This window comes from Capsella rubella, unplaced genomic scaffold, assembly GCF_000375325.1.
Source record: "Capsella rubella cultivar Monte Gargano unplaced genomic scaffold, Caprub1_0 scaffold_3, whole genome shotgun sequence".
NCBI lineage: Eukaryota > Viridiplantae > Streptophyta > Magnoliopsida > Brassicales > Brassicaceae > Capsella > Capsella rubella.
In genome coordinates this window covers 9763399-9790499 of record NW_006238921.1, presented here as the reverse complement: position 1 = coordinate 9790499, position 27101 = coordinate 9763399, and the positions used below count along the sequence as shown (strand labels likewise).

The 27101-nt window shown below is 32.6% G+C and overlaps 6 protein-coding genes and 1 pseudogene across 6 annotated transcripts; 3 read left to right on the top strand and 4 right to left on the bottom strand.

Moving 5' to 3' along the window:
- Positions 1–22: 22 nt before the first annotated feature.
- On the bottom strand, positions 23–1745 carry LOC17890913 (protein-tyrosine-phosphatase IBR5). The gene is made up of 5 exons (XM_006298302.2): positions 1333–1745; positions 1006–1105; positions 832–889; positions 554–660; positions 23–470 (listed from the first exon to the last, which is right to left on the bottom strand). Exons 1-5 carry the CDS (start codon positions 1582–1584, stop codon positions 208–210), a joined length of 780 nt encoding a protein of 259 aa, XP_006298364.1. The 5' UTR covers positions 1585–1745; the 3' UTR covers positions 23–207.
- A 1226-nt stretch (positions 1746–2971) lies between these two features.
- Positions 2972–6303, top strand: LOC17891931 (3-oxoacyl-[acyl-carrier-protein] synthase, mitochondrial). Its single transcript, XM_006297493.2, has 14 exons — positions 2972–3145; positions 3226–3455; positions 3633–3731; positions 3821–3892; positions 4023–4109; positions 4358–4509; positions 4743–4823; positions 4903–4936; positions 5042–5108; positions 5214–5290; positions 5419–5479; positions 5560–5642; positions 5791–5862; positions 5947–6303. The coding sequence occupies exons 1-14, from the start codon at positions 3022–3024 to the stop codon at positions 6106–6108; spliced, it is 1401 nt and encodes a 466-aa protein (XP_006297555.2). The 5' UTR covers positions 2972–3021; the 3' UTR covers positions 6109–6303.
- A 704-nt stretch (positions 6304–7007) lies between these two features.
- LOC17891137 (tRNase Z TRZ2, chloroplastic) lies at positions 7008–9362 on the bottom strand. Its single transcript, XM_006299102.2, has 8 exons — positions 8894–9362; positions 8183–8345; positions 8014–8084; positions 7836–7931; positions 7626–7739; positions 7466–7534; positions 7315–7389; positions 7008–7231 (listed from the first exon to the last, which is right to left on the bottom strand). The coding sequence occupies exons 1-8, from the start codon at positions 9281–9283 to the stop codon at positions 7142–7144; spliced, it is 1068 nt and encodes a 355-aa protein (XP_006299164.1). The 5' UTR covers positions 9284–9362; the 3' UTR covers positions 7008–7141.
- Positions 9363–15136: 5774 nt separating this feature from the next.
- Positions 15137–16309, top strand: LOC17892122 (eukaryotic translation initiation factor 1A). The gene is made up of 2 exons (XM_006298697.2): positions 15137–15259; positions 15716–16309. The coding sequence occupies exon 2, from the start codon at positions 15721–15723 to the stop codon at positions 16156–16158; it is 438 nt and encodes a 145-aa protein (XP_006298759.1). The 5' UTR covers positions 15137–15259; positions 15716–15720; the 3' UTR covers positions 16159–16309.
- A 245-nt stretch (positions 16310–16554) lies between these two features.
- On the bottom strand, positions 16555–17394 carry LOC17891296. Its single transcript, XM_006298571.2, has one exon. It carries the CDS (start codon positions 17354–17356, stop codon positions 16787–16789), a length of 570 nt encoding a protein of 189 aa, XP_006298633.1. The 5' UTR covers positions 17357–17394; the 3' UTR covers positions 16555–16786.
- A 4288-nt stretch (positions 17395–21682) lies between these two features.
- On the top strand, positions 21683–24298 carry LOC17893895. The gene is given in 4 exon segments (XM_023787006.1): positions 21683–21802; positions 23411–23443; positions 23446–23516; positions 23668–24298. Coding segments are annotated over 4 exon segments (855 nt in total).
- Positions 24299–24834: 536 nt separating this feature from the next.
- On the bottom strand, positions 24835–26919 carry LOC17893640 (annotated as a pseudogene).
- Positions 26920–27101: the final 182 nt, after the last annotated feature.

Sequence of the window (27101 nt, the reverse complement as noted above, 5' to 3'; positions counted from 1 at the left end):
TGTTTCCTGAAACATAGAGAGATAAGATGCAAAACACCAAAGCAACAAAGATCAAAGATTCATCTCATGTATCTCTCAAACTCCAAACTCTCTCAAGCAATGCACCAATCTCCATGTACAAAAAAGAAAAAGAAAAAAGAAAAAGAAACATTCTGACAACATTATGTTTGTTGGTGAATATTTTTGCAGAGTATTGATGATTTGGTTCTAAGAGCCATCCATGGTAATATCACCGCCTGTTGTTGGCTTTGGTGGAGTTGCTCCAAAAGTGAAATCCTGAGGAGGGATACTTGATGCAGGTGATGAAAATATCGAAGAAGCAGGAGCGCTATTGAACACAGGTGCTTGTGCTTGATTATCAATCTTAGGGAAACCAAACCCGAATGTTGGAGCATCGTTAATATTCATTGCCGACATCATCCCTGATCCGAAAATCGACTGCTCAAACTCCTGCAGTTGTTGGTAGAACTCTGTACAGAAAGAAAAAAGCAATGAGCAACAGTTTCCTTTCAAGAAGGATATAAGTTTCTAATCCTACAGAGTAAGTACTTGCCTGGACTTATGTCAGTGGTGGGTCTCCTTTGTTTAACCCACTGATGACTCTCAGCAAGTCTCCACCCTTTACGTTTCATCAAGTACGCTATAACAAACGCTGGTGATCTGTCAAAACACAAGAGTGATTAACACTAAGACATGCTCAACAAAGATTATAAATCTCTAAAACAAGAAAGCAAGAAAATGTCCTGATCAGTCTTGAAGTCATTCATGGCAAATCTTAAGAAAGCAGCCGCAATTTTAGATAACAGTAAGAGGAATGATAAATGTACTCACCTACTTTTCCCAGACATACAGTGCACAAGAACACGTGCCTTGTCCTTCTCACATTGATCTACACAGTACAAATCAAACAGAAGGGTAAGAGACAAACAAAAAGAGATCAAATCAACTGTTAATAAAACTAGGATTTTTTTTTTTTTTTGAGATTTGAGATTAGATTCATCAAACCTAAGAAATTGATAGCATCATCAAACTGTAAAACTTTTTCATTATCAAGACCCTGATAAGTGAATGAGTTCCTGTATAGATTCTGGCACGTAGGTACCGTCTGAAACAGAGAAACAAAAAACAGAGTCAATACCAAAAATAAACACATCCCTCTCAATTACTATATCAGGAACTTTAACAGAAACCATAAGTGAACAAAAGTATAAGCAAATCCTAATCCAATTCAATAACTTCAAGAACTATCGAAAGATCGTATCTTTTGCTTAAGGGTCAAACAAAAACCAATTCAAGAATCCAAACCAAAACCAATTCTTGGTAAAAACTCACATTAAGAACACGAGAGATCCCTTGAGTCTTGAGAAGCTCAGAGCGAGAAGCGTTGTCGTAGCTACCGAGGTAAAGAAACTCGGGGAGGATCTCAGAGGCAAAAGCACTGATGTGGACAGCTTGTTGAGGAACCGAAGCTGTGTCGGAAGAAACAGGCATACAGTGACCACATATACCACAAACTTCACCTTCCTCGTACTTATGGTAATGCCCACAAATCGAACAAGGGTTCTCTCTCTCTCTCTTCCTCATAATCTCTTAAAAATTCTCTTAAAAAATAAGAAAAGACCTAGATCCGATTTCTGATCAGAGAAAGATACAGAGAATTAGGGTTTGGAGAAAGATTGGAAATTTTTTTGAATTGAAGAATCGAGAAGGAGGAGGACTTTGAGAGTTTTGTGTTTTTGAGAGAGAGAGAAGAAGAGAGAATAATAAAAAAAATAAAAAATTTCGACGGGATTAATATTAAATTTATAATAATAAGATTGGGATAGATAAGTGCCACGTGGAGTGAGATTGGTGTAAATCTCTTTCCAAAACACTTTTGTGTCTTGTGTTTCTTTAGTTCTGTAAAAAATTAACTCAGTCAAAATTTGTTATCTTAACATTTATTGCCCGTTTTACTCACTTTTTCTTGATTTTACCAAAAAAAAGAAAAAAGAAATTTTATCTTTTTCTTTTTATTCAATGACTTTTTTCCTTTTATGAATTTTATCTTTTTGTTAAATTGCAAAATATTTTGTGTTTTTAACGCCTATTTCATTACTCTTTGATTAGGTTTGTTAAAAGGTAATTTTGACAACAAATAGGGGAAAAAGTTAAAACTAATAAAGTTAATTATATTTTTTAATAAAATAGTTTCTTGAAAATATTATTATTTGTAATTTATAGTTATAGAGTTAAATTTGGCGCGCAAAGTTCGTTTCTATCCGTACGTTTTTACACAAATCTGCTTGAGACCTTCTCATTGGCTTTAATCAGTCAAAAAAAAGTTATAGAGTTAAATATAGTATGATTTATCACGTTACTCATCTGAAAATATTGCGAAGAAATTACATAGTAATTGTTTAGTTACATTGTAAAATTTGTTACCACATAAATTTATCTAGTTGATTGACAAGAACTTTTATGGCAAATCTTTATTAATTTAGTTAGTTAAACTAGTTAATTTACTTATATTGATAGACAAAAAAACAAAAACCGTTTTTGTATGTTTATGGATCTGTCACTGTCACATGTGTTGTTGTTCATTTCGTTATTATAGATTAACGCTATATCGATCATTATATTCTGCAGTTAGCAATTTTAAACGTCAATTTGATTCAGCGGTCGAAAACGTTGCGTTTACAAAACTAAATTTTCTAATTATAATAAATTTTAAATGAAAAAAAAAATTATGATTAAACCTTAGGCCATACCAATGAAGAAATTGGAAAATTATTTAAAGCTGTCAGCTCGTTTGACTTGAGGAGGAGCTTCACTACTTTAGTACAGTACTCGGTTTGATGATTTAATCAGTCTGGTTAACGAGTCTTTTGAACGAATTTCCAATTGATTTCCGGTTTAACCGATGGATTTACTAAACCATCGGTTAACAAAACAAACAAAACCATTTTATCCCTGACCGATGATGATTCAGAAAACTCTTCCTCTCTCTTTCGCCGTCGTCTCCGTCGCGGTCGCTGTGAAATGGCGACCTCTTATCTCCGTAGACACTTGAGCTCAAGCTCAAGCTCAAGTCGCATCCGCTTGAAACGCTTCATCTCTACTTCTTCATCTTCTTCTTCTTCACATCGCCGTGTTGTTGTCACTGGTCTTGTTCCTTCTCCATTTCCATGTCTTTACATATGCTTATCTCTGTAATTTCTCTGATGTGAGACACTGTGACTGTAGGTCTAGGCATGGTGACTCCACTTGGCCGAGGCGTTGAAACAACATGGAAGCGTTTAATTGGTGGAGAATGTGGGATTAGAGGATTGACTCTTGATGATCTCAAGATGAAGACTTTTGATGAAGAGACAAAGTTATATACTTTTGATCAGCTCCCTTCTAAAGTTGCTGCCTTTGTGCCTTATGGATCAAACCCAGGTGAATTTGATCAAGCCCTTTGGCTAAACTCCAAGGTATCTTACAAAGCTCAATCCCTTTTGGCTAGGACACAGTTACTAGGAACACAGTCAAATATTATGCTGTTGTGAATTTGGTTAGAAGCATCATTCATTCTAGTGGAAGCTTGATATTGTTTGTTTTAGATATGGATTAAGTTAAGGTTCTGTTATTGTTCTTTTTGAATCTTGGAGGCAGTTGCGAATTTTATCGGATATGCGTTATGTGCTGCTGATGAAGCCTTGAGGGATGCAGAGTGGTTACCAACTGAAGAGGAAGATAAAGAAAGAACTGTTAAGTATTTTTCTTATGTTTTATAAATGATGAGGGATTCTGCTTTATAGTTTGTTTTCTCTAATTTTGGAAATTTTGGGAATACCAGGGAGTCTCAATTGGTGGTGGAATTGGAAGTATAAGTGACATTGTGGAGGCAGCGCAGCTGATTTGTGAAAAGGTTTGACATTGTTGTTGTCTCTACATCATTTTCTTAGGAATAACATATTTTAAGGATGGTGTGTTATTGTTTCCTTGACTATTTGTGCATCTTAGTTGCTTGTAAGACTTGACAAATTATAGTGATGCAGAGACTGCGGCGGCTTAGTCCATTTTTCATCCCAAAAATATTAGTAAACATGGCATCTGGTCATGTGAGCATGAAGTATGGATTCCAGGTATGTTGAAATTTTCAATTTTCTTTTATGCAAAATTGTATCAACATCTTGAACTATTCAATGGTGGTTGGCTTACAGTTTGGTAAAAGGAGTTTTAATTTCGGAACTCTTCCTTTACGTATCATTTGTGATATTGGGGTGATATGGATTTACACATACTTTTCTAGTCTATAACATGTCTAGAGTAGTCCTCTGACATTCTTAAGTAGAAAACTGTTTGCTTAGCACTGTCATGCTTTGGAATATAGGGGCCCAACCATGCTGCTGTGACAGCTTGCGCAACTGGTGCACACTCTATAGGTGATGCCACTAGGATGATTCAATTTGGAGATGCAGATGTTATGGTGGCAGGTGGAACTGAGTCCAGCATTGATGCTCTGTCTGTTGCTGGATTCTCTAGGTAACTGATGCTTGTTCTCACACGCTTCATGTGCTTTCATATAAAAGTGTTTCTTTTGGGAGACAGAAGTCCTATATCATTAATTTCTCATGTGTAAACAGGCTCCCAGTTCAGCTCATTAGTAATACCCTTGTTAATGCTTTCATACCTAAAATGATTCTGTAGCAATAGAATTCATATATATAATTCTAGACAGATATAACAAGCATAGAGATTTTTTTTTTTTGGTCTAGATCAAGAGCTTTGTCAACTAAGTTCAATTCTTCGCCGCAAGAAGCTTCACGACCTTTTGATTGTGACCGGGATGGTTTTGTGTGAGTCACATTCTTCATTGTTAATATAAAAAAATCTCTTTTGGTGATGTTGATTCCATCCCTATTGATTTGGTTGCAGGATAGGGGAAGGTTCAGGGGTTATAGTATTGGAGGTGAGATTTATGTCCTTTACCTTAACGCTGGAGTCTTGGAAAGTCATCTCCTACTGTTTTTTGGTCTTAATCTAAGAATGTTTTTTGTTTTTTGTTATAACAAAGGAATATGAGCATGCAAAAAGACGTGGAGCAAAAATTTATGCTGAGCTTCGTGGATATGGGATGTCAGGTTATACTCATAGATAACAATAAAACAAATTGTGCACTCATAGATAAATAATACTCCAGTAAAAGTCATTTTGAATTACCTAAGAGTGAGTTTCTTGATATTTAGGCGATGCACACCATATTACTCAACCTCCTGAAGATGGAAAGGGGGCTGTTTTGGCAATGACACGTGCGTTAAGACAAGTAAGCTGTGATTAACTGCATAGTTGTTGCTATGGTACTCCTAGAATGGTTTCTGTTGATGATTTTATGTTTTTGCTTTTTAGCAGTTTGGATTCTAATGATTTGGTTGAATGCCCATGACTTTGCAGTCTGTTCTGTGTCCAAACCAAGTTGATTACATAAACGCACATGCAACATCAACCCCAATAGGTAAAAAGATTGAAATTTTTGGTTGGCTTTGGTTTTACAAAAACTGAATTCATGATTCTGTTATCATATACAATTTCTAGGCGATGCCGTGGAAGCAAGAGCTATCAAGACTGTATTCTCGGAACATGCTACTTCAGGCACCTTGGCATTCTCCTCCACCAAGGTAAAAATGCGTGCTTTTTCTTAGTCAGTTGATGTTACCAGAGAGTCGTAAGTAGTAACTATGTGCTGCAAATAATTAAGAGACAGGACTTGCTTAAACTTGCCTCAAACTCTTGTCAATAAACGAATTCTACTTCTTTTGATCGAAGGGGGCTACTGGTCATCTTCTTGGAGCAGCTGGAGCAGTGGAAGCTATTTTCACTATCCTTGCTATACATCACGTAAGCGTTCTCATTTCTTAGTTTCGTTCTTGTCTGATGATTGAATTTCTTGTAACCTAAATAGAACCTGCAAAAACTTTGTAGGGGGTTGCTCCTCTGACTCTGAATGTCAAGAATCCAGATCCCATCTTCGACCATAATTTCACGCCTTTAAATACTTCGAGAGAGATGCTCGTTAGGACAGCAGTCTCGAATTCGTTTGGCTTTGGAGGAACTAATGCATCTTTGCTCTTTTCCTCTATCTAAAGTTGTGATATCAAGATTTTTGAACTGATCTTTCTTTGGTTGCATAGATAACTTTCTTTTTCATTTCACCCTGTACTTACATTAGCAAATTCCCTATGAAATTACAGATATGTATCAAATCCTATGTGTTGGTATAACCAAACGAATAAGGATTGGTTTTGGCATTTTATATAGAGAGAGTCTCCTTGAGCAAAACTATTATTCTTGTCCAGAGCTTCTTCACCTTCCTTGGATTTTCACCCCACGATCTCCGACATGAGCACCGCCGCAATTGGAAAACTTACCTAATCGACGAGGGGCAGAAGAAGGCTACTGGGAAGGTAATGTCACAAGGAGTTCTTGTAGAAGAAGCAAGCCAGTCTAACCATAGTCTCAATTTGTCTCCAGGGTCTACTAGTGTTGGGCTTGAGGGTCCGGAAAAACAGATGCATATGCTCAAACCATGCGATAACCGCACCAGGATCATCTGCTTGAGTGATGCGATTGATGTAGAAGATGATCTCGAACACGATGAAGATTACAAAGTAGTAATGGAGAATCTAACACAGACATGTCTAAAATTTGGTAACTTGCTGAAGGTTTTGACCCTGCGACCCAATCCAAATCATCCTGGTCGTCTAACACCGGCCTTGATGACTGATATATCCATTCTGGATGAAAGAATATGGAGGTATCCAACTGACGGCTGTGTACTTTCCCGAATACAAGTATGCGCAAGGCAACCTTGATGACTGATATCTCCATTCTGTGTCTTGTTCTTGGGTTTCTTTAAACTTGTTTTCATGTATGTATTTGATGACTTCCTTAGACTTTTATGTTATACTGTTATTGCATCTTTGGTCTTTGCCTCTATCGAAAAGTTGTGCAAACAACTTTGGCTACATATAAGATTTATTCCCTCAGGCAAAATAACTTCTTTTTTTTTTTTTTTTCATTTCACTTCATGTTAACTTACTTTAGCGAGTTCCCTATGAAATTACAGACAAAGAAGTTTCAAATCCCTACTTTTGCTTGCAATAACCTTCAAGCTCTATTAAGAATATCTTGACCTGAAACCTTCTGTAAGAGGAATGACTTTTGCGGATACTTTTGATTGCAACTTAAGCACAGCTTCGCGAATTTCCTGCCATTGCAACCACAAGAATAAGATGATGATAAGGGACTAAAAGTTTTACTAAGAACATAAAGTCAAATTAAGACTTTCACCTCTACATTGTAACGTGATGAAAAATGCGTCAGTAATACAGTTTTGCTCCGAATCCATTTTGCGTTCTCAATAATCTGCAATTTGTTTACAGAAATTTTCATTTACAGTGTAGTTAGTTCTACGAGTGGTTGAACATAAATAGGATCATACCTGAGATATATGAGTATGACCAAGTTCCTGAGCATGCTCATTGCTAAAACTTTCATCCAAGAAAGTTGCCTGCCAGATAGTTTAAGGTCAGAAACTATAATATAATCCAGTCAAGTTTTAGAATGATATACAGTACCGCCAATAGGATTCAAATAAGTACCTCGGTTATAAGAACTTTTGCCCTCAACGCATCAGCGTTACGAGGGTCAAGCATATACTCTGCGGTTGTATCTCCAGTGAAGGCTATCTCGGGAGATAATATAGTGTCTGTAATCTGTAATTAAGTTCAATATTATGTTTTATCAAACCTCAACATATAACATTTCCCTTTCACATAACTTGGCAATATGGCTTATATAAGCAAACATACCTCTACACCAGATTTTTTAATCTTTTCTATCTGTTTGCCTTTAAGATGAGAATATTGCTTCTGCAATTTCTTCCTGACTGAGTAGATCACATAACCCTGAGAGATGCCATAATCCAGAACTCAAAGATCAGTGAAAAAACAAGACACTCTCATGACCCCAATTCACGACATATAATACCTGGCTCGGTATGACGTGGTGAGTTGCAAATGGTCTAACAACAATGTCATTGCGCAACTCATAAGTTTCACCTGCCACCAACATAGAGCTCAAGATTTGCTACCTAAACAAGATTGGTCTTTTAACTATAACAGATAAAACTAGCCAAGAGTTTTCGCTATATTCATACCTACATCAAGTGGAATAATATCTACATTTAACTCTACTTGACCCATAGTCCTGTGAATCTCAAGAAGTTTCTCAACATCTTCTTTTATAGATGGTGGCACGAATATTTTCGGTGGCTCAAGATTGTATAAACCACGGCTCGCTACATACATCGGAAGCCCTCCCTGAAGGAAACACTAACATTAGCTTCAAGATTCATACATAATTCAATCACAAAGCAGAAACATCAAAACCAAAAGAACTAATCATTATCCATTCAAATCACTGAACAAAGACTCAATTTTGAACAAACTTGTATCGTCTTCATCCAAAACACACATAATTCAATAAAAAAACCGAAACTTTAAACGAAATCTAAAGAAAGGGTTTAAGAAAAGCTAAGCCTTATCCATTCAAATCACTGAACAAAGACTCAATTTTGAACCAAACTGTATCATCCATTCATCCAAAACACACATAATTCAATCAAAAAACCGAAACTTTAAACGAAATCTAAAGAAAGGGTTCAAGAAAAGCTAAGCCTTATCCATTCAAATCACTGAACAAAGACTCAATTTTGAACCAAACTGTATCATAAATTCATCCAAAAACACATAATTCAAACAAAAGGCCGAAACTTTAAACGATATCTAAAGAAAGGGTTCAAGAAAAGCTAATCCTAATCCATTCAACAATCACAGAACTTAAAGACTCAATCTTGAAACAAACTCACAATATGATCAAGATGAGCATGAGTGATGAAAAGAAACTTCTGCTGAATAGCACGAGAAGGGCACCTCCCAATATCAAACACACACTTAAGCTCAGGGACGATGACACAAGTCTCATGCCCACCTACAGATATGCCCTCAATCGCATAACTCTCCAATTCAACACCTTTACGGTTCACTGCGGCGCGTGCTTTCCGATACTCTTCTTCCTCCTCGATTGCTCTGCTAATAGATGAGAAATAGCCAGAGACTTTGACCGGACTCACGAAACTTCCACGGTGGCTCTGTATCTGAGCGGCGAGCTGGTGTGTAATCAATGGAGGAGGGCCGTGGTGTTTGGTGATGAAAGGGAAGATTTTGGATGGTGAGATTGGTAATGAAGAAAGCTGCATTTTTGGGTTAAGGGTTTTACAGAGGTTTTTGGGGTTTCGTGTCTTCGTCTTCTTCACTTAGCCACGCGAGTGTGAGAGTTGAGACATGAAAAGATAGGAAATGTAAAGAACGGACCTTTTTTGTTTTTTTTTGGGTGTTACTGAAATTGAGTGAGCTGGAAATTGAACCGGTCCGGTTTGTAACATAACTCAATAATTGATTACCATACCAAAGTTTTATTGTCAAAAGTGCATTGGATTGGATATATACCAAAAACTAGATTTTCTGTAACTTTTTTTTTTTTATTATTTTTACATTCATTTTTTTCTATTATGCTGTTATTTACTTTTCAAACTATTCAAATCAATTTGATTTGATATATCTTATATTGGGGTTGTAAAAAAGTATAGTAAATTAATATAATTTGATATATGTTCAAAAAAGTTTATATTCAACAATTAAAAATTCAAGATCAAATAATCTTTTTTTTTTTGACATCATTACAAATAATAAATCTCTCTTTGAGAGGGACCGGGCTCGAACCCGGATCTGGTGAGAAGGCAAACAGAGATGAGAACCACTAGCCCACTTGCTCCTTCTCATATCAAAGAATCTTTGTTTACTCAAAATTGAACTTACATGTTGTTTCTTTTTAGAAAAACGCCCAATAATCTTTTTTGGTTACATGTTTAAGGGAACAAGAATGGAAGCTCCAATTCCACATCCTTTCTATTTAAGAGATTTTTATTGACGATGTGGTTGATGATAGTTGGCTCAATCCGGAATCAGTAAGGAATACTTCCAGTCCTTTGTTTATCAAATTCAGTCACAAAACCACCATGCATGGTGCCATCCTTCACCATACATGACATGTGTTTACTCAAGTGGGTTTCTTTTTGGAATATCTTGAATGATACTCATGAATCGAAAGAAATCTCAATTGGTATGTTGTAACAAAATTGCACTATGTTGTTTTAAAAAAAGCAAATTAGATTTTATAACGAGTTTCATTCTCTAATGTGTTGTATACTCTCGGGTATATTAGATTTCTTATGTGTTTTAAAATTATGGACTATATATGAATATTACAAACCAAAGAAAAAGGACAAGAGAGTGATTTAACTTAAAAGAGTTTTTGATAAAAAGATAGATGAGTTAGAAATAAAAACTACAACGGGATTATATAGGAGAGGAGAATGAAGGAGAAGAGGAAGAGAAGAAGAATATGCACAAGCCCACACTCATGCAAAATCATGCACAATGTCTTGGAAATTACAAAAACTTTAGATGCAAGAATGTAGAGAAAAGATAGAAAATGGACTAAGGCAAAGTGTTGGACCTTGGACCAACGAAATTGGTTTGATAAAAGGCTTTGAAAGGGTTACTTAGGCCTCATTAAAAACCTTGTCAAGAAAAACCCTTGGGACAAAACTTGACAAGGGAAAAAGAGTGCATAAGCAACACTTAACCTTTTACCGAACCTCTTGAGCCAAAACCATTATGAGAGAGATTTTAGCCAGGATTTCTTCCTTTTTGTTTAACTCCCAAAGAAGGTCACTGATTTCTTGAGCCTTGATCGTGTTAGAGGACCCGCCGGAATGATTAATGCTTCCTCCGTTCGAGCTGCTCCTCGTCCACGTGATGCTCCTCGTCTTCGTGTGTCTCCTCGTCATCTTCGTGCTGCTCCTCGTCAACGGCTTCCTCCACTACGTGCTCCGGGTCTTGTTCGGCCATACTCATATCACATACTGACTTATACTGACTCTTAATGACTCATACTGACTCTTCATCCACCTTCTGTTTCAAGCCAACCAACCTTCTGTTTCATCATTTTGCTCTTCTTCTTTGCTTTCCCAAACTTGCCTACCTTCTTCTTGAAGTTCTTCCTCCCAATATTGGACTAAAGTCTTAGTTTTATCATCCATACAAAGCCTCCTACGAAACTAAGATTTTATTGTTATAAGAGAAAGTAATTAAATATTTCTTAAAAAAGTTAGATGGCAAATGTGTATCATCTATTCATTCATCAAAAAGACCGGGGATGTAAATCTTTCGAATTAAAAACAAGTTCAGTAAAATTTGATCACAAAAAGAAGTATATTGAATTATAGACAAGAAAACAAATATCAATAAAATATATTAGTAGATGATTATTAAAAAGAGACAATGTTTGGTTATCACACAACCATTTCTCTTATTATCGATGGATAAAATTTTCCAAATTTGATCTATTCCAAATCAAAAAGTAGAATGTACAAAATTTGTATATGAAAGATCCAATTGCCTCATTTTTATATCATGATAACCAGATTTGCTCTCGGTTTACATATTTTATTCAAAAATATTTATATATTGTACTACAAATATAATATGATGATTTTGGCCTATACTCACGAAATTTTTTACGTCAAATATGCCATGTCAGTAAAGCATTTATATTTTCTATATTCATTTATGTTAATATGAGGAACTACTAGAGATAAATTTTGATAAGTAGTTTTGAACAACTTCTCGACATATCCACCAAAAAAACAACTATAACTTATTGGAGACAGCTATCGACGAGTGCAGACTGGTGGCTAGTGGTTGCCTTTCTCCAATTCTTCTTTTTCTCCTTGTTATCTCTCAAATGAACATTGAAGTCTACGGGGCATTGGGGTGATCTTCTCCGTAATCGGTGCTCTTCTGGAGACCTGTTTAAAAAAAATATTTAAAGCCTTTACAACAATTACTATCAAACTTTTTTGCTTTTATTTTTTTAAAAGCATTGAAAGTCACTTATTTTTTTCCCTTCTAAACAATTAAAAAATATTTATTTTTTCACATCCCATTTACATTTAAAATATTTCCATAAGTTTATAAATATATTTTATTTTTATAAATTAATTATTCTCATTTTTTCTTCTTCTTTTAAGATCCATTTCGATAATAATCATTTTTATTTTCATCATCACTAATAATGATAACGTAAAAGAGTTATGAAATTTATGTTATTTTTATAAATTAATTATTCTCATTTTTTTCTTGTTCTTTTAAGATCCATTTCAATAATAATCAGTTTTATTTTCATCATCACTAATAATGATGATGTAAAAGAGTTATGAAATTTATGTTTATATGTTTATATAGGGAGTAACATTCAAAACAATGCATTAATTAATTTTAATAGATTTGTGACTGCTTATAAAAAAACATTCAAAAAAGTTTAAAATACCATTTGGAGTATCGAAAGGAAAATGGCGAGTCATTAAAGATGACGCGAAATATAATCTCGCAACGATGAGAAAAATTTTTGTGGCGACAATGGCCCTTCGTAATTCACATATTGAAGATCCCAATTTTAATAGATTTTTGACTGCTTACATTCAAAAAGGTTTAAAACACCATTTGGAGTATGGAAAGGAAAATGGCGAGTCATGAGAGATGACGCGAAATATAATCTCGCAACGATGAGAAAAATTGTTGTGGTGACAATGGCCCTCCATAATTTTATTCGTAACTCACATATTGAAGATCCCAATTTTGATGACTTAGAAGAAGAAGGTTCTCCAAATGAGGAGGAACTTCCAAATGTAACAGAAGAAGATGTTAGTTCGAGAAATACAAAGAAGGTGTCTGTGATGAGATTGCTAACGCTATAAGGCTAGTCGTCGATAGTTTTTATATTTTTCCATTATTTTAAATCATAATAACTAAATAAACTGATGTCTACAACTTCAGTTATTTCTAAACCTTATAGTATGATTTATTTAATTTTCAAAAATATTTTTATCATTAATAAAAAGATTAGTCATTAAATTGATATATAAATTCATTTCTAACATAATTTATATTTATTATTAATATAAATTAATAATAATAATAAAATTAACAGCCACATCTTTAAAAGTGGCGCATTACCAGTCAGATTTTAACTGTAAAATTTTCTACAACTAAAGCATCAACAACCAAATTCTCTGCAGCTAAAATTTTAAAGTCAAAGTCTCTACATCCAAATATATGTTGATTATAATAAGATATCTAAAAAACTATTAGGTTTAATATAAAGTTAAATCAGCAATGTAAGTATATACTATAATATTTAATACGCTACCAAAATCATTCACTAATAGAAGATTCAATATTTACTTATATTATTCTCTTAGTTTTCTTATACAATATTTAATTTGGTTTCCAAATTATTTTGTGATATGTTTGGGAATTGTTAATTTTACACATGTCAATTTTAAGACTATTTATAAGGTTTACATGTGTATCAAGCGATTGACATGTGTCCCGATACCGTTAATTACTAATTTTATAACATCAAAGTTTGTATAATTATATACTTTTAATAACTTTTTTATGTATATCGATTACTTTTTAACATCTAACTTCCTTTTCTTTAATAAAAAGATAGTAAATTACAATTTTTCTTTTAAGGATAAGTAATTTTACTATAAATTAATAATCATTAAAATAAAAGAACAAATAAAATAAAATAATACTAGGTTCGGACTCACGCTACAACGCTAAGAATATTTACATATATATATATATATGTATATATATAACTTTTAACGGATTAGAATATGTTACATTTTAATTTTATTGTATTGCAATCAATTACGGTGAATCATATATTTGTGTAATAAATTTAAATAAAATAATAAAAGAAAAAGTGAGTAAATGATAATATATTGTGTTTTGATACAATAAAGAAAAATAAAAACAGTTACAATTTAACAGCACAAAAGAATATGTATCAATAAATTATTTAGTTTGACCATTTTTTAGTAGAAGTAGGAATATACGTAAAAATTACATATTTACAATATATATTTTGAAGGACCAACCCATAAACAAGATTTCATTTAGTAAAAATATTATTCATAACTCGCTCTATCATTATAATTGTGAGTTTAACAAACTAACCCGTGAACTAAACATAAAATTTACATTGTTTGATATATAATATATTTGATCAATAAAAAATAATGTCTCCAAAATTACATCTATTTCTCCATAAATATATTTCTAATATTTTAAATTTGGAATTTTTATATATATTTGAACCTTTAAAAATTTCAATATTATAATATTTGAACCTTTTGATTGTAATATTTTGAAACTTTTTAAGAATTTTTAAATATGCTCAAATAAAATTGGTTATAATACTGATCATAATTATAATTATTTAAAACAATTGTCCAAAATATTAATCCAGTGTAGTTGGGTATTATATGTCCATCTTGAAAACTTCAAATTACAACATATGCAAAATAAATAAATTTTTATAAAACATTTTAATCATATAGTATAATATCTTAAAGTAAAAATAAGATCAAATAAATGTGAAACAAGAATAATAATTGTTTCAATATATTATATTAAATTAGTTAGAGAAATACCAGAAAATTCTAAAATTAGTTATGAAAATAATATAATTCTAAAATTAGATATGGAAAATATTCAAATTATGTATCTAAAACCCAATTATATATTCAATTATGAAGTATCAAGTTGTTAAAATCGGATTAATTTTTTAATTTTGATCATACCCGTATTTAATTTTGTATTTCTCTTTTACTAATATAGAAATTATTATATAATTTTTTTTACAAATCAAAATCATATTGATAAATTCGACACATATCACGATTTTATAAATTAGGAACATTAACAACTAAACTTTATATAATAAAAAATGTACTAGGGGATATAATAGGTATGATTCTTTTTTATTCGATTGAGAAAAAATGAAAATTAAACCGAAGAATATAAACCAAACCGCATATCAGATTGAACTGAGTGGTATGGTTCGGTAATAAAACCTAAAAACCAAGGGCAATCAAAACACGTGTCCTTTATTATAACCAAATTTCTGGAAAATTCGACAAAACTTTTCGCAGCCGCAAGCTACAAAACTTTTGATCCCCAAATTTCAACAGATTTGTGAATCTATCGCTACAAAGACTTCTCTAGCTCAATCACAGATTTTGAATCGTTCCTTAGTGGTGAGCCTTCTCGTTTCTGTTTCAGTTTTTATTTCAATTCGTCTCTTACTTGTAATTTTCGATTCTGGAGCTTTAGAAATTTAGGGTTTTCACTAATTGAGTCGGCGGCGAAGTTCTTTATCGCCGTCTATTTAGGGTTTCTATCAGAAATTGTATGATTCTTGAAAAAGTTTTGATTTTTCTTCAATCCGGATTCAAAGTTACGATTTTTATTGGAAACCCTAGATTGGTATCTTCAATTAGCTTTAGGTTTCGGTTTAGTTTTGGTTATACATATGTAATGAATCAATAACTTGAGCAATTTTAAACAGTTTGATTCAATCTTAGGTTCTTGTTTTGGTATATGCTTTGGCTTTAGTTTTAGAGTCTTGTGTGGTTTATAAGAGATAGGAGTTTTGTTTTGCATGTTGAAAGACTGAATTTAGAACTGAGGATATGTCTGTACTGTGTATGCAGATACCATGCCGAAGAACAAGGGAAAGGGAGGAAAGAACAGGAAGAGAGGAAAGAACGAAGCGGATGACGAGAAGAGAGAGCTTATATTCAAGGAAGATGGACAAGAATACGCGCAAGTCCTTCGTATGCTTGGTAATGGGAGATGTGAAGCTATGTGTATCGATGGAACCAAACGTCTTTGCCATATCCGTGGTAAGATGCACAAGAAGGTTTGGATTGCGGCAGGTGATATTGTTCTTGTTGGTCTGAGGGATTACCAAGATGACAAAGCCGATGTTATCCTCAAGTACATGTCTGATGAGGCTAGGCTTCTCAAGGCTTATGGTGAGCTTCCAGACAACACCCGTCTCAACGAAGGAATTGTTGGTGATCTTGATGAAGATGATGATAATGCCGGTGATGACTATGTTGAGTTTGAGGACGAGGATATCGATAGGATCTAAGGCTTTGCTTGTGTTTTTCCGGCTTGTATTTTCAATTTGAGACATATGACACTTCTGAGTATGGTGATAAAACATTACTGTTGTTGCAAGATACTTACTGTTTTGTATTTTGTTCTCCAATATCCTCTCTATTGCTGGTTCACTTGTTCTTGTTGCATCATTTCATTTTTCTTCACACTTATTCAAAAAGTTGTGTCACTGTTGCTTCAGAGCTCTTCAAGGAAGCTGGTAAGAAGCTGAATCTAAAATGGTTCTGCCAATGAAGCTGAGGGGGTGATAAGCCTTATTTGCATCTTGAATCATCAATAGCAAGAACAGAGTTGATTCATCTTGAGTTAACATGTAGAGATCAAATGTGCCATGAGCTTCGAATGACTATTAGATAGTGGAAGCCGATACATAACATTAGAATTGGTTATATCATGGCTTCATATCCACACGAGACATGATACAAGAAAAACAAAGTGACCACATACATAATTGAAGTGGGCAGCAAAAATACAGAGTCGAATCGTCGAAAGAGCGAAAAAATCAAAAACTTCTCATGCCTTATACAGAATACTAAAGATAGTTAAACTAAACTCTAGAAATTAAAAGTCATCTATCCAAGACTTAAAGAGATTTATATTCATCTCTTGCCTCGAATCTCAGCCTTCATCTTCCTGATGAACTCCTCACATCTCTTGTTCAATTCTTCCGAACTTAACAAACTATCACTCATCCCATTGTCATCATCATGATCATCTATTCTAACGATAGCGAGGTCTTGCACTTCTTGTTCTTCTTCTTCTTCTCCTCCTTTGAACAAAACAACTCTGCCTTCTTCTTTAGCAACACTCTTTTCTTCAAGTAGTGCCACTACTACTTTCTTGACGACTTTTGTTTCTTTCTTGACTTTTGTTTCTTTGGTCCTTACTTCTCTTGTTCGTTCAATGGTGTTAATGGCTTTATCATGTAGACTTGTTTCAGAATTCCCGCGGAAACTCCCAAGGATAAAGCCAACAATCCCATTGCATAGCAAGAACATGTACTTCTTGTCAACAAGGTTGGTATACATGGACAGCAACTGAAGTTTTTGTTGAAGAGAAGATATTAAAGAACAGTAAGATAGTATAAATGAGAAAATTGATGCCAATGCTATGATCTTTGTGACTCTTTTCATCTCCTTCACGCTTCTCTCTTGTTTTTGAGATTCCATCTTTTTTTTTTCTTTTTGATATGATCTCTCTTGCTCTCTTTGTGTCTCTCACCTTTGAATTGAGAAAAAGAATGGTGAATGAGAAACAAGTTTGGGGGAAGCTTTTATAGATTAGTGGGTGGGGTTGTGTTTGATTTCACCATTTTTTTTTTTTTTGCTTTTTTGTTATAACAACAATTCATGTTCTCTTTTGAACCATTCAAACCAATTTACTTTTATAAACACAAATTATTTGATTTATTTCTTATCAATTCTAGAAGTTAACCATTACTTAGCTTCGTTTATGAAGAAAATATATATATTTTAGAAAATGTAGTGAATAATAATATGAGAGATCACTTTTCTTTAGTATTGGCAGAAAAAATAACTAGAAAATTAATATATATATATATATATATATATATATATATATATATATATCTATTTAAAAGGTCAATGGTGGTATATAGCTTTCTAATTTATTTTTTAACGCCTTATAGCTTTCTAATTCTACTTAAATATTCTAAAATTATATTCAAGAGTGAAATATATATATATTTTTTAAATGATATCAAAAATAGCATTTTTTTTTTTTCATATTATGCCAAAAGGTTTTTTTTTTTAAACGCGACTTGAAGTTGACATGGTCACAAATCGAGCTAATACTACCTTCGAAGTAAATTCTTGAGTCGTTGAATTTCATTTTTTTTGGTCGGATGGTTCCTCTTTTGTTTTGTTTTGAAAAATGTTTAAAAACGCCAAAACTACAAGACCATTGACTTGGATATGTCTTTTTTCTACGTCACAAAAGGCCATTGACTCGACAGATTTCTCCTAAAAGTCATTGTTCTATGGTTTCATGTCAATCATTGTCGTGTTTCTAAAGAAAAAAAGATTAGTGAAAGATATAGATTGGGCCATCATTAATAATGGGCTATGAAACGATGTGAATGGTGTGTCAAGAATCAAGATATGTGTTAATTAAGGTTTCCAATTTAAAAGACATAAGAAAACTCTAATTTAGAAAAAGATGGTTTATATTTGGGATACAATATCCCATATCGAAAGCTGGATAAGGATCATAACAATATATAAATTGTTCCACTAATTGCCAATTGGTTTTAAGTTATAACCCCACAATCTAATATAGTATCAGAGCCCGATCCATGTATGTTCAGCCAGATCTACTATTGATATGACCCAAAATTTTGGTCCACCGATCTTTGCCCCGAAACTACCGAGATTTATGTATAAAAGAGCTATCATTTCGAAGGGGCGTAATTAGAGATACAATAGCACACATCGGAAGCTGGACAAGGATCCTACCAGTATAGAAAATGGTTTTACGTTGGAAGCTCACAATCTAATATATCTTATGATATATATTAGATTGGAAACCCATAATCTAATAGTTTATCGACAAAACGTGGAGTGATGATAGGGTTTTAAGAAGATATTATACGTCTGCATGTCAATTATCAAACAAGGGTGTGGCCTTGTGTGTGTCCTAGTAATGCCGTGGCCGTCAGGTATGGGTTTACAAATAATAGATCCTAACGTAAAGACAGAGCAAAGCAAAGCCACTAGCTCTCGATTGTCAAGATTTTGTGATTGAATGGCTTTACAAAGTCATCACTCGTCAAGATTTTTCTACAAATCTTTGGCTTTTCTAAAGATCAATAACGTGAGAAACATAGACAATCACATGATATCGACAACGTTTATTGGAATAATTAATACCACCAAGTAGAAAATTACAAAGACTAGTTGAAAATGAAATTACAAAACAAGACAATGTAAGTGATGGGATAGATCATAGATGGTTTTGGGGTTGTTTCGACAAAGTATTGCCCTAATTAAGGCACTTGTGTTTGAATGAAGTGATTAAGTGAAGATATATATATGTCCGATCACTAAATCTACAAAACTAACCAGGTTATTGAGGTTGCTACCCAATTAAGAATTTGCTTATCTAATTATGAAAAAAAAAAGATTTCATGGGTATGTGACGTATTGACGTATGTGACGTATTGACGTATGTATGGGTTCATTAATCTCTCTTGGGACGACATAATCCATAATTACCCACAAATGAATTAGACCAATGGAACTAGGACTAGATAGGTCCGCAAAAATTGTTCTTTCAAAAGTATCAAATGGCTTTGAAGAATCGAAATATCCGAATATCCAAATTAATTACTTAACACCGATGACATTTGAAGGTAATTAGCAAAATCTTTTTGTGGAAATGATCTAACAAAGTTGTATATTGGATATGTCAATGATCCGGAGGGAAACCCTAAATACATAAAAGAGTTATAAACTGGACCATGAAATGTATGTAATTTGATTAGAGCAACATAATCTTTAAATAGAAAAACCAACCAAATTAAAATGGTAACATGTCTTTGATTTTTTTTTTTTTTGTCTTACACATTTAAAAATTCCATTTCGTTATTTTATTAAAAATGTTTTTGATGATAAACAGATAATTTTCAAACCCATTTTTCACGAAATTTATAATTTATTTGGACACACTCTATTTGTGATATATAAATATCTACAGCTTTTATATACTGTCTTCTACTTGAAATGATAAAAAATACAGAGACTTGCGAAGTCAAGCTTGTAAACATAAGTACGTAAGCAAGACATGCCCCTAAATTAAACAATAAACTTCTAAGATTCTATTGATGCTTTTTATGGATTTGATAATTCAAGTTGGTGCAATTGATTTAGTTAATTTTTTATCCATATGGCTTCATGTAGTGTTTATCACTTGAGAGAAACAACTTAGAATTTACATTGTTAATGTAACAAACAATATCTAAATTTAGCAGAGTCCTTGGAGATCTTTCTAATGCTAGACACATAGAAACAACTTACATATATCTTTTTGTTTTTCTATGGTATGTAATTAGTAAAGTAAAAAATATGTAATTGTACACAAAACTTTTGTGTAGGTTTAAAATCTTTGATTGTAAACCTAAACTATTTTCATTTTAATGAAATATTTACATTCTTAGCAACAAAAAAAAAAAAGAATTGTACACAAAACCGACAAACAAAATTTGAACTATATATAATAACATTTTTTTGTTAAATTAAAGTTTGATAGTGTACTTTTAATTTTTCCTTACTTCATCTCTATGGTCGGTTAAATTTAATAATAATATTTTAAGTTTTTTTTTTAGTTTGATGGAGGTGATTTTAAACACTTTAAAATGTAATTATATACCAAGAATGCCAGTGCATATTCACATTTAAAAGATGTTATAATAACATTAAAAAAAATTAGAGTGTAATCAAATCAATTAGAGAGCCCTCGTGGGTTTGAGATGGTCCCCCATTTTCTAATTAAAGATTAGGCCATACTCGTGTAGATGAACAACATTCCTTTCGAGACAATTAACTAAAGGTTAATTTGATTAATCAAAAGATTAGTTTGATAAGTATAGTTAATCAAAATATTAATTCATAGTTTCTAGGTTTTTTGTAGCCTATATTGCAAACAATATGTAGCTTATCCTATATGTCTGCATCTACCCGACAAGTGGCACCTTTTTTTTTGTAGGATTATTTATTTTATTTATTTTACTTTCGATTTTCTATTTTTAGTTATGTGTTTTACATATTCTATTTGAATAAAATTTATTACTTTTTAAAACGATTTTTTCTACTTTATATTTAAAATAAAATTGCTGTCAATAGTCTTTAATTTATTTAAATCTAGACAACTTAAGTAAGTTGATCCGTAGATTTATTTTAATGTCTATGCATAATCGATTTTATAAGTGCATATTACTACATATAGATGATGTTACTATAGAAAAGTTGAAAAATAATTCTATATATGGAGGTCTTTTTGTTCTTCTCTTTTTATCAAAAGATAACAGAAAATTTAAATTTGTAAGTAATATACATAAAACTTTAAACGACAACTAATTTAAAACAAAAAATTTTCAAATTGTTCCACAATATTGTTTATACGACTTTTTTACAACTTTTTTTATACGACTTTATATAAAATTTTATCGAAGTAGATATCTTTTTTTTTTTTTGGTCACCATCGAAGTAGATATCATCAAACCATAATGTTGTGATTTTTTTTTCTTTGTAAAATTATTTACTTTTACTCTATATAATAATCTTTCCATGAAAATTAATTAGGTGACTTAAGAGCTTAACTGTCTTAAGCCGATGATTAGGTTAATTACGATCTTGAGCCCACTTTGTATTTTATGAGTTTAGGAGTGTTTAAAACAAAAACAAACATTATCTTTGATTTTACTATCTAAGTTTCTATTTGATACTATAGTTTAAAAGTAAGTGATCAGATGACGCCAGATGGTGGCACATGGCATACCAACTCTCTATGCCTTGGACAGTGTACACAAGTTCAAAGCTCAAGGGTTTTGGCCTTTGAAGTCTCCAAGAGAATCAATTTCAGATGCTCAAATTATTCTGGTTCTTTATTTAATTTGGTTGATATATTTTAAACACATCTAGTACTTGTTTTAATTAGATGGATGGGTTAATTAAGTAGAGAGGGAGAGTAATTTTAATTGAAGTTGATACAACAACTTAAACAGCCATAATGTAAGCTATATAAAATGTCTTATGTGAAATTTAACATGCTACTATAAGAAAAGTGTTTAATTTATATAGTTTAAATTTTGGGGAAATTTTAAAAATACCTCTTTTCACATACTACTTTTTAAAAAATAATCATTTTCAAACTTTATCAACAAAGCCACTAAAAATATTAAAATTTATCTAAATATATGTGTAAACTTATAAATATACACACAAATTATCTTTACATGTGTATAAAATTTTATATAAATTTCATAAATACCGTACAAATACCTTATAAAACCCCTTATAAACCTTTTTAAAAACGTTATAAGTCTTGTAAAAAGGATTTAAAACCTTTTAAAATAATATATATTATTTGGATCAAATCTTCTAGTAATAGTTATTATCTAGAAGTACCTTATAAACCATATAAAACTTTATAATTTTCATATTTAAACAGATGCATTTTTGAAAATGGATAGATAAAAAGAGTATTATTGAAAAGGGGTTCTCAAAAATTCATTTAAATCTTTATGGGATATATATATATATATATACATATATGGGGGAATTTCAAAAATACCCCTTTTCGAAAGCCACTTTTTAAAATTACCTCATTTTCAAACTTTATCAAAATAACCACTAAAAAGTTGAAATTTATCCAAGAATTTGTGTAAGCTTATAATTTGATGTATATCAAAATATATTTGATGTACTAAGGAATAGTTTAAAGATATAACATTATACTTTATATCTGATATTTCGGATATTATAAGTCGACATAGATAAATAGCATGATATACAAAAAAATCACATGATTCATACAAAAGTTAAACCTATCTAAAAATTATATTTGATAAATTACACGTCCACATAAATATTTCTATAATATTTTTGGACATAAATCAGTTTCATTCGCCTCAATGGCTAACTGACCAGTTGTATTATGATTTCATTCATTCATTAATATAATTTATATTTTGACGAAAAAAAAAAAATCAGTTTTTCTATGAGAGTGAAATGAAAGATACATTTAAATTAAAAGTTATTCATGCTTATATTTTATTTTTATAGAACAAAATACTCGGAAAAAACTATTCCCTACAAAAACTATGATATCGTACTAAAGTATAGTTTAATTTATATGTGCAAATAGTTACCGCGGTTGAAGAAGACAAATTCATCAACGGTTTATTTTTAAGGCGACAATAAACTGCTGCTTTATTTGTAAATAAAAACAGTTCATGGTTGGTATGTAATGGTTTTCTTTTGGTTGTTGTTAAATATGAACATACTTCTCTACCTATATCTCTCTCTCTGAATTGATCATTTTCATCCATGTCTTTCTAAATCTGGATTTAAGTAGTTTACCGATCAAACGGGAGAGATATATGCATTTTATTTAGGTATATAACAACTACAATGCATAGTACTAAATTATATAATTAGTCGATAACTCCGAAATTTTGGAAAAATTGGGAGTAGTGATCAGTGCAGGTTGGAGCTGTTGTTGCTCCTCAAATCTCGAAGCCAAAAACAAACAATGGACTGGTTTCTGGTTTTGAGTTTACATTAATATAATCAAATCTTGCAATTACCCAAAGTGGTATTACTATTAATAGCCTTTCCATTTTGATGGTATTCCTAAATAGAGATACAGAGCCCTTTTTCAGATTAAGAATCCAAACCACTTAGGGTTTTTGCTTTCTTTTTACTCTAGGGTTTTATCTATCTAGCTAATATCATTTTGAGAGTTTGGAAATGAATCTTGAGAAGAAAAGAGTAGAAGAGTACTACTTAATGAGTTTAGCTTCAATTTTGTTGAAGAGACCTTTCTCATGGCTCTCTCTCCTAGCCCCTCCACTTCTTCACATCCTTGGACTTCGTTTCTTACATCTCCTCCTTACTTGTGTTGCTTTGTTCTTCTCTTCATTCTTCTTCCCAATCTCACTCCCTCCTCCTTCAATCCAAGCATCAAAACAAGTTCAAGAACAAGAACAAGAACAAGAACAAGATCAAGAACAAGAACAAGAACAAGATCAAGAACAAGAACAAGAACAAGAACAAGATCGAGACTATGTTGCTATTCATGAAGATATCATCACACCAAAATCCGAGGACAATATCGAAACGACCAACGGTGAGGTTGAAGACAACGCAATCCCCGATGATGAGAGCCTCATAGAGCTGTCTTTACCGAGTGGTCATTACATTGGTCACCACTACACTAGTAGCAAGAACCATATCTATCTCCACAACAACAAAGTTCAAGATTTCAAGCTTTTTGATCTATTCATCAATGATTTCATCGAAGAAGATAACCTCATTGAAATCGATATCTCCATCGGATCCATTAAGTATTCAAGGTTTGAGATCAAAGCTTGATGTATTTATTACATTTACCTTCAATACTTTCTACACACCCTTTTTTTTATCCCATGCGGGATTTCTTATAATTACCATGAGTGACTTGTGAGTGTAAATTCATATAATTTTTTTTTTTTTTGCACTTCATTGTGCTCTCTGTTTTTGTGTTATATGTATGTTCTTAATTTAATTTGGTTTATGAATTATGCCTTTGTCACAATTATTCATCACCTGAAGTTTCCATTATGATTTCAAGGAATATGTTTTGTCTTTAGTTCCCACTAAGTAAAAAAGGGTCTGTTTAGTTTCACTGGTCCATGTTGCATTGTCCAAGTAAATGGATCTGGTTGTGATAACTCTACCAAGAAACTGAACAACCCATGTCAAGATCTTCAGAACTATGAGTTGAGGTTCCAATTCCAAAATAAACAAAATGTGAGTAAGAAGAGAGAAATCTCCAGTCTTTGTATACACTAAAATGATGCTTTTATTGAACAATTTTAATAGAGACATGAATCAAAGAAACATAAACATATTCTGAAGAGGAGGTTTTTTCAATGAGAGGTGGGAGTGGAGGTGGAGGCAAGGTCACGCGTTGCGTTGAGAAGGTTGGGTTGATCAGTGTTGCAATAAATATAGCTTTCCCTACCAGTTGAAGTCGTTGTGCGGACAGTAGAGAAGCCCATATATTCCATCTCTTGCGATCTCTTTAAACAAATGTTAGCCAAGAACTTGAAAAACTCTTTGTTTTGGTTCCATGGTTGGTTTACATATTCCTCAATTGGCATCCACTGAGATCAACTCCAAAAACAAGAGATCAAAGGAGTTAAAAGGTCTTCAACAACTAAAACCATCCTTGGTTCAGCTTCATCATAAGATATGTATATAAGAGGTTTTTTTACCTTAGCATCCAAGATCTCAGAGTCTTGTTTCTTGATTTCAAAAGTGATTGGTTCTAACTCACAGAAATGTAGTCAAGATTAAACCGATCAAGAACTCGATCATGATTAGCTAATAAAGATGGCATGAAGAAATCTTGTTACCTGAAAGCTATGACTTCTACAAATTTTGTCTTAATTTGAAGCAAAAGACCTCAAGAAAACACGAATCAAGATTCTAGTACATCGATATAAAACCGAAAAAATGACACATGTTAGTAGGAGTTTTAAGCCAGATACGCACACCAGTTACTTCTTCCACTTCCCTAAGTGAACCTTCCCAAACATTCTCACCCTGTGATATTATAGGTAAGTGTAAAATCATAAGCAAACAAATAATAGCTAGATTGTTTTAAACTCTTCTTGTAATTGTAAATGTCCTTTGAGGAATTAGGATCAAATTACACTAAAACAAGGTGCCAAAATCCCCATAACCGCACCTCTTCAATAACACCGGTATGTAGTTTCCACACTCCAGTATCTTTGAAAGGACCATCAATCTCATGGACCACGAGCACCTTCACAGGGAAATATCTCGTTCAATTATGTTCTAATCGCGCAAGAGGTCAAAATAATCAGAAAATAATCAAACATCATGGTACATTGGTACTAAAAGATAAAAACAAGAACTATACATTACATAGAACTTAATATAAAGACCTCTCTAGTCCAATCACTGGCTCTAATTGAGACTTGACTCTTTTGTTGAGCCATTATGATTCATAGAGAAGGGACTAAGAAAAGGAGACTCTATAAGTTCTTAGTTTTTACCTCTTTGGTCTTCTTGTTTAGGACATAACCACCAACTACAATACGATGAGATGCATTGGCAGGAAGAGTATTAGGTAGCTCAGAGATCCAAGATGTAAGCATAGTGTATTCCTTCTCGGCATGGTGGCATACAAAACCTTGCGCTGACAACAAATCACCAAAAGTGAACAAGAACTAATCCAAAAAAAAAAAGGCATAACATCTTAATTAATTACTGTCTTGGCAGGTGCAATAAGATTGTCAAGCCCATCAGCAAGCTTAATCCATATACCCTTCTTTTCCTACATATCCATGTCTCAACAACTCATTGCCCACTAGACAATAACTTTTTTTCCTAAAGAGAAGAAACAATCTTAAGGCTCAAATTTGTTTAGTGAAGTACCTGAATCTTCCATTCCACAAGTGAAGCCCTTAGCTTCGGGACAAAATCTTCAATAGTCATTGGTTCGGTCAAGTTCACATAAACACCTCCATAGTTGTCTTCAATCCCTTAGCTTTATCATCCATGCTGCAGGACAAAAAAAGAATATGTTACAATGTCGAGAATGTTTATTGATAATTGAGTTTGGTTAAGAGTCGCAATGTTTCAGTCGTGACGGTTGTGTTGTTTCATCCAAGAGACTCAAGTATGAAGAGACACAACACACAACACTTTGTGTTGTTGTGTTTATTAGTTTTCTATTTAAACTCATTGTATCATCATGTAAAAATAACAAGTTTCAGTTCAATAAAAATTTCAGTTTCTGTTCTTGTCTTCGGTCACAAGAGAAGAGACCTTTGTTTTATTCTTCCTCTCAATATTCAAATCAATGTTCCACAAAAGCTCAAGTCCCTATAGTTAAAAGTGAATAAGAAGAGACATATGTATATACCTTGGATTAAGAAAACTGAGTTATATAGTGGTAATGAATAGTATTGGGGGTTCTCCATATCCCAATAAATAGATTCGAACTCAATATGACGACTCAAAGACAAGACTTTGGTCTAGGTACATAGTTAATCAAAATAGTTATTCATAGTTTATACAATGTGTTTCTTTGTAATCAATACGTATGCATGTGGCCGACAAGTTCCACTTTCTTTTTTGGTAGTATTTTTATATATTATGTCTA

Coding starts and splice junctions, on each gene's coding strand:
- LOC17890913 (XM_006298302.2), bottom strand. CDS start 1,584: ATGAGGAAGAGAGAGAGAGAGAACCCTTGTTCGATTTGTGGGCATTAC. Junction 661..831: donor TGTATGTCTGGGAAAAGTAG/GTGAGTACATTT, acceptor GTGTTTTGACAG/ATCACCAGCGTTTGTTATAG. Junction 471..553: donor CACCACTGACATAAGTCCAG/GCAAGTACTTAC, acceptor CTTTCTGTACAG/AGTTCTACCAACAACTGCAG.
- LOC17891931 (XM_006297493.2), top strand. CDS start 3,022: ATGGCGACCTCTTATCTCCGTAGACACTTGAGCTCAAGCTCAAGCTCA. Junction 4,110..4,357: donor GCATGAAGTATGGATTCCAG/GTATGTTGAAAT, acceptor TTTGGAATATAG/GGGCCCAACCATGCTGCTGT. Junction 5,863..5,946: donor CTATCCTTGCTATACATCAC/GTAAGCGTTCTC, acceptor AAAACTTTGTAG/GGGGTTGCTCCTCTGACTCT.
- LOC17891137 (XM_006299102.2), bottom strand. CDS start 9,283: ATGCAGCTTTCTTCATTACCAATCTCACCATCCAAAATCTTCCCTTTC. Junction 8,085..8,182: donor TATTATTCCACTTGATGTAG/GTATGAATATAG, acceptor TGTTGGTGGCAG/GTGAAACTTATGAGTTGCGC. Junction 7,390..7,465: donor GTCATACTCATATATCTCAG/GTATGATCCTAT, acceptor AACAAATTGCAG/ATTATTGAGAACGCAAAATG.
- LOC17892122 (XM_006298697.2), top strand. CDS start 15,721: ATGCCGAAGAACAAGGGAAAGGGAGGAAAGAACAGGAAGAGAGGAAAG.
- LOC17891296 (XM_006298571.2), bottom strand. CDS start 17,356: ATGGAATCTCAAAAACAAGAGAGAAGCGTGAAGGAGATGAAAAGAGTC.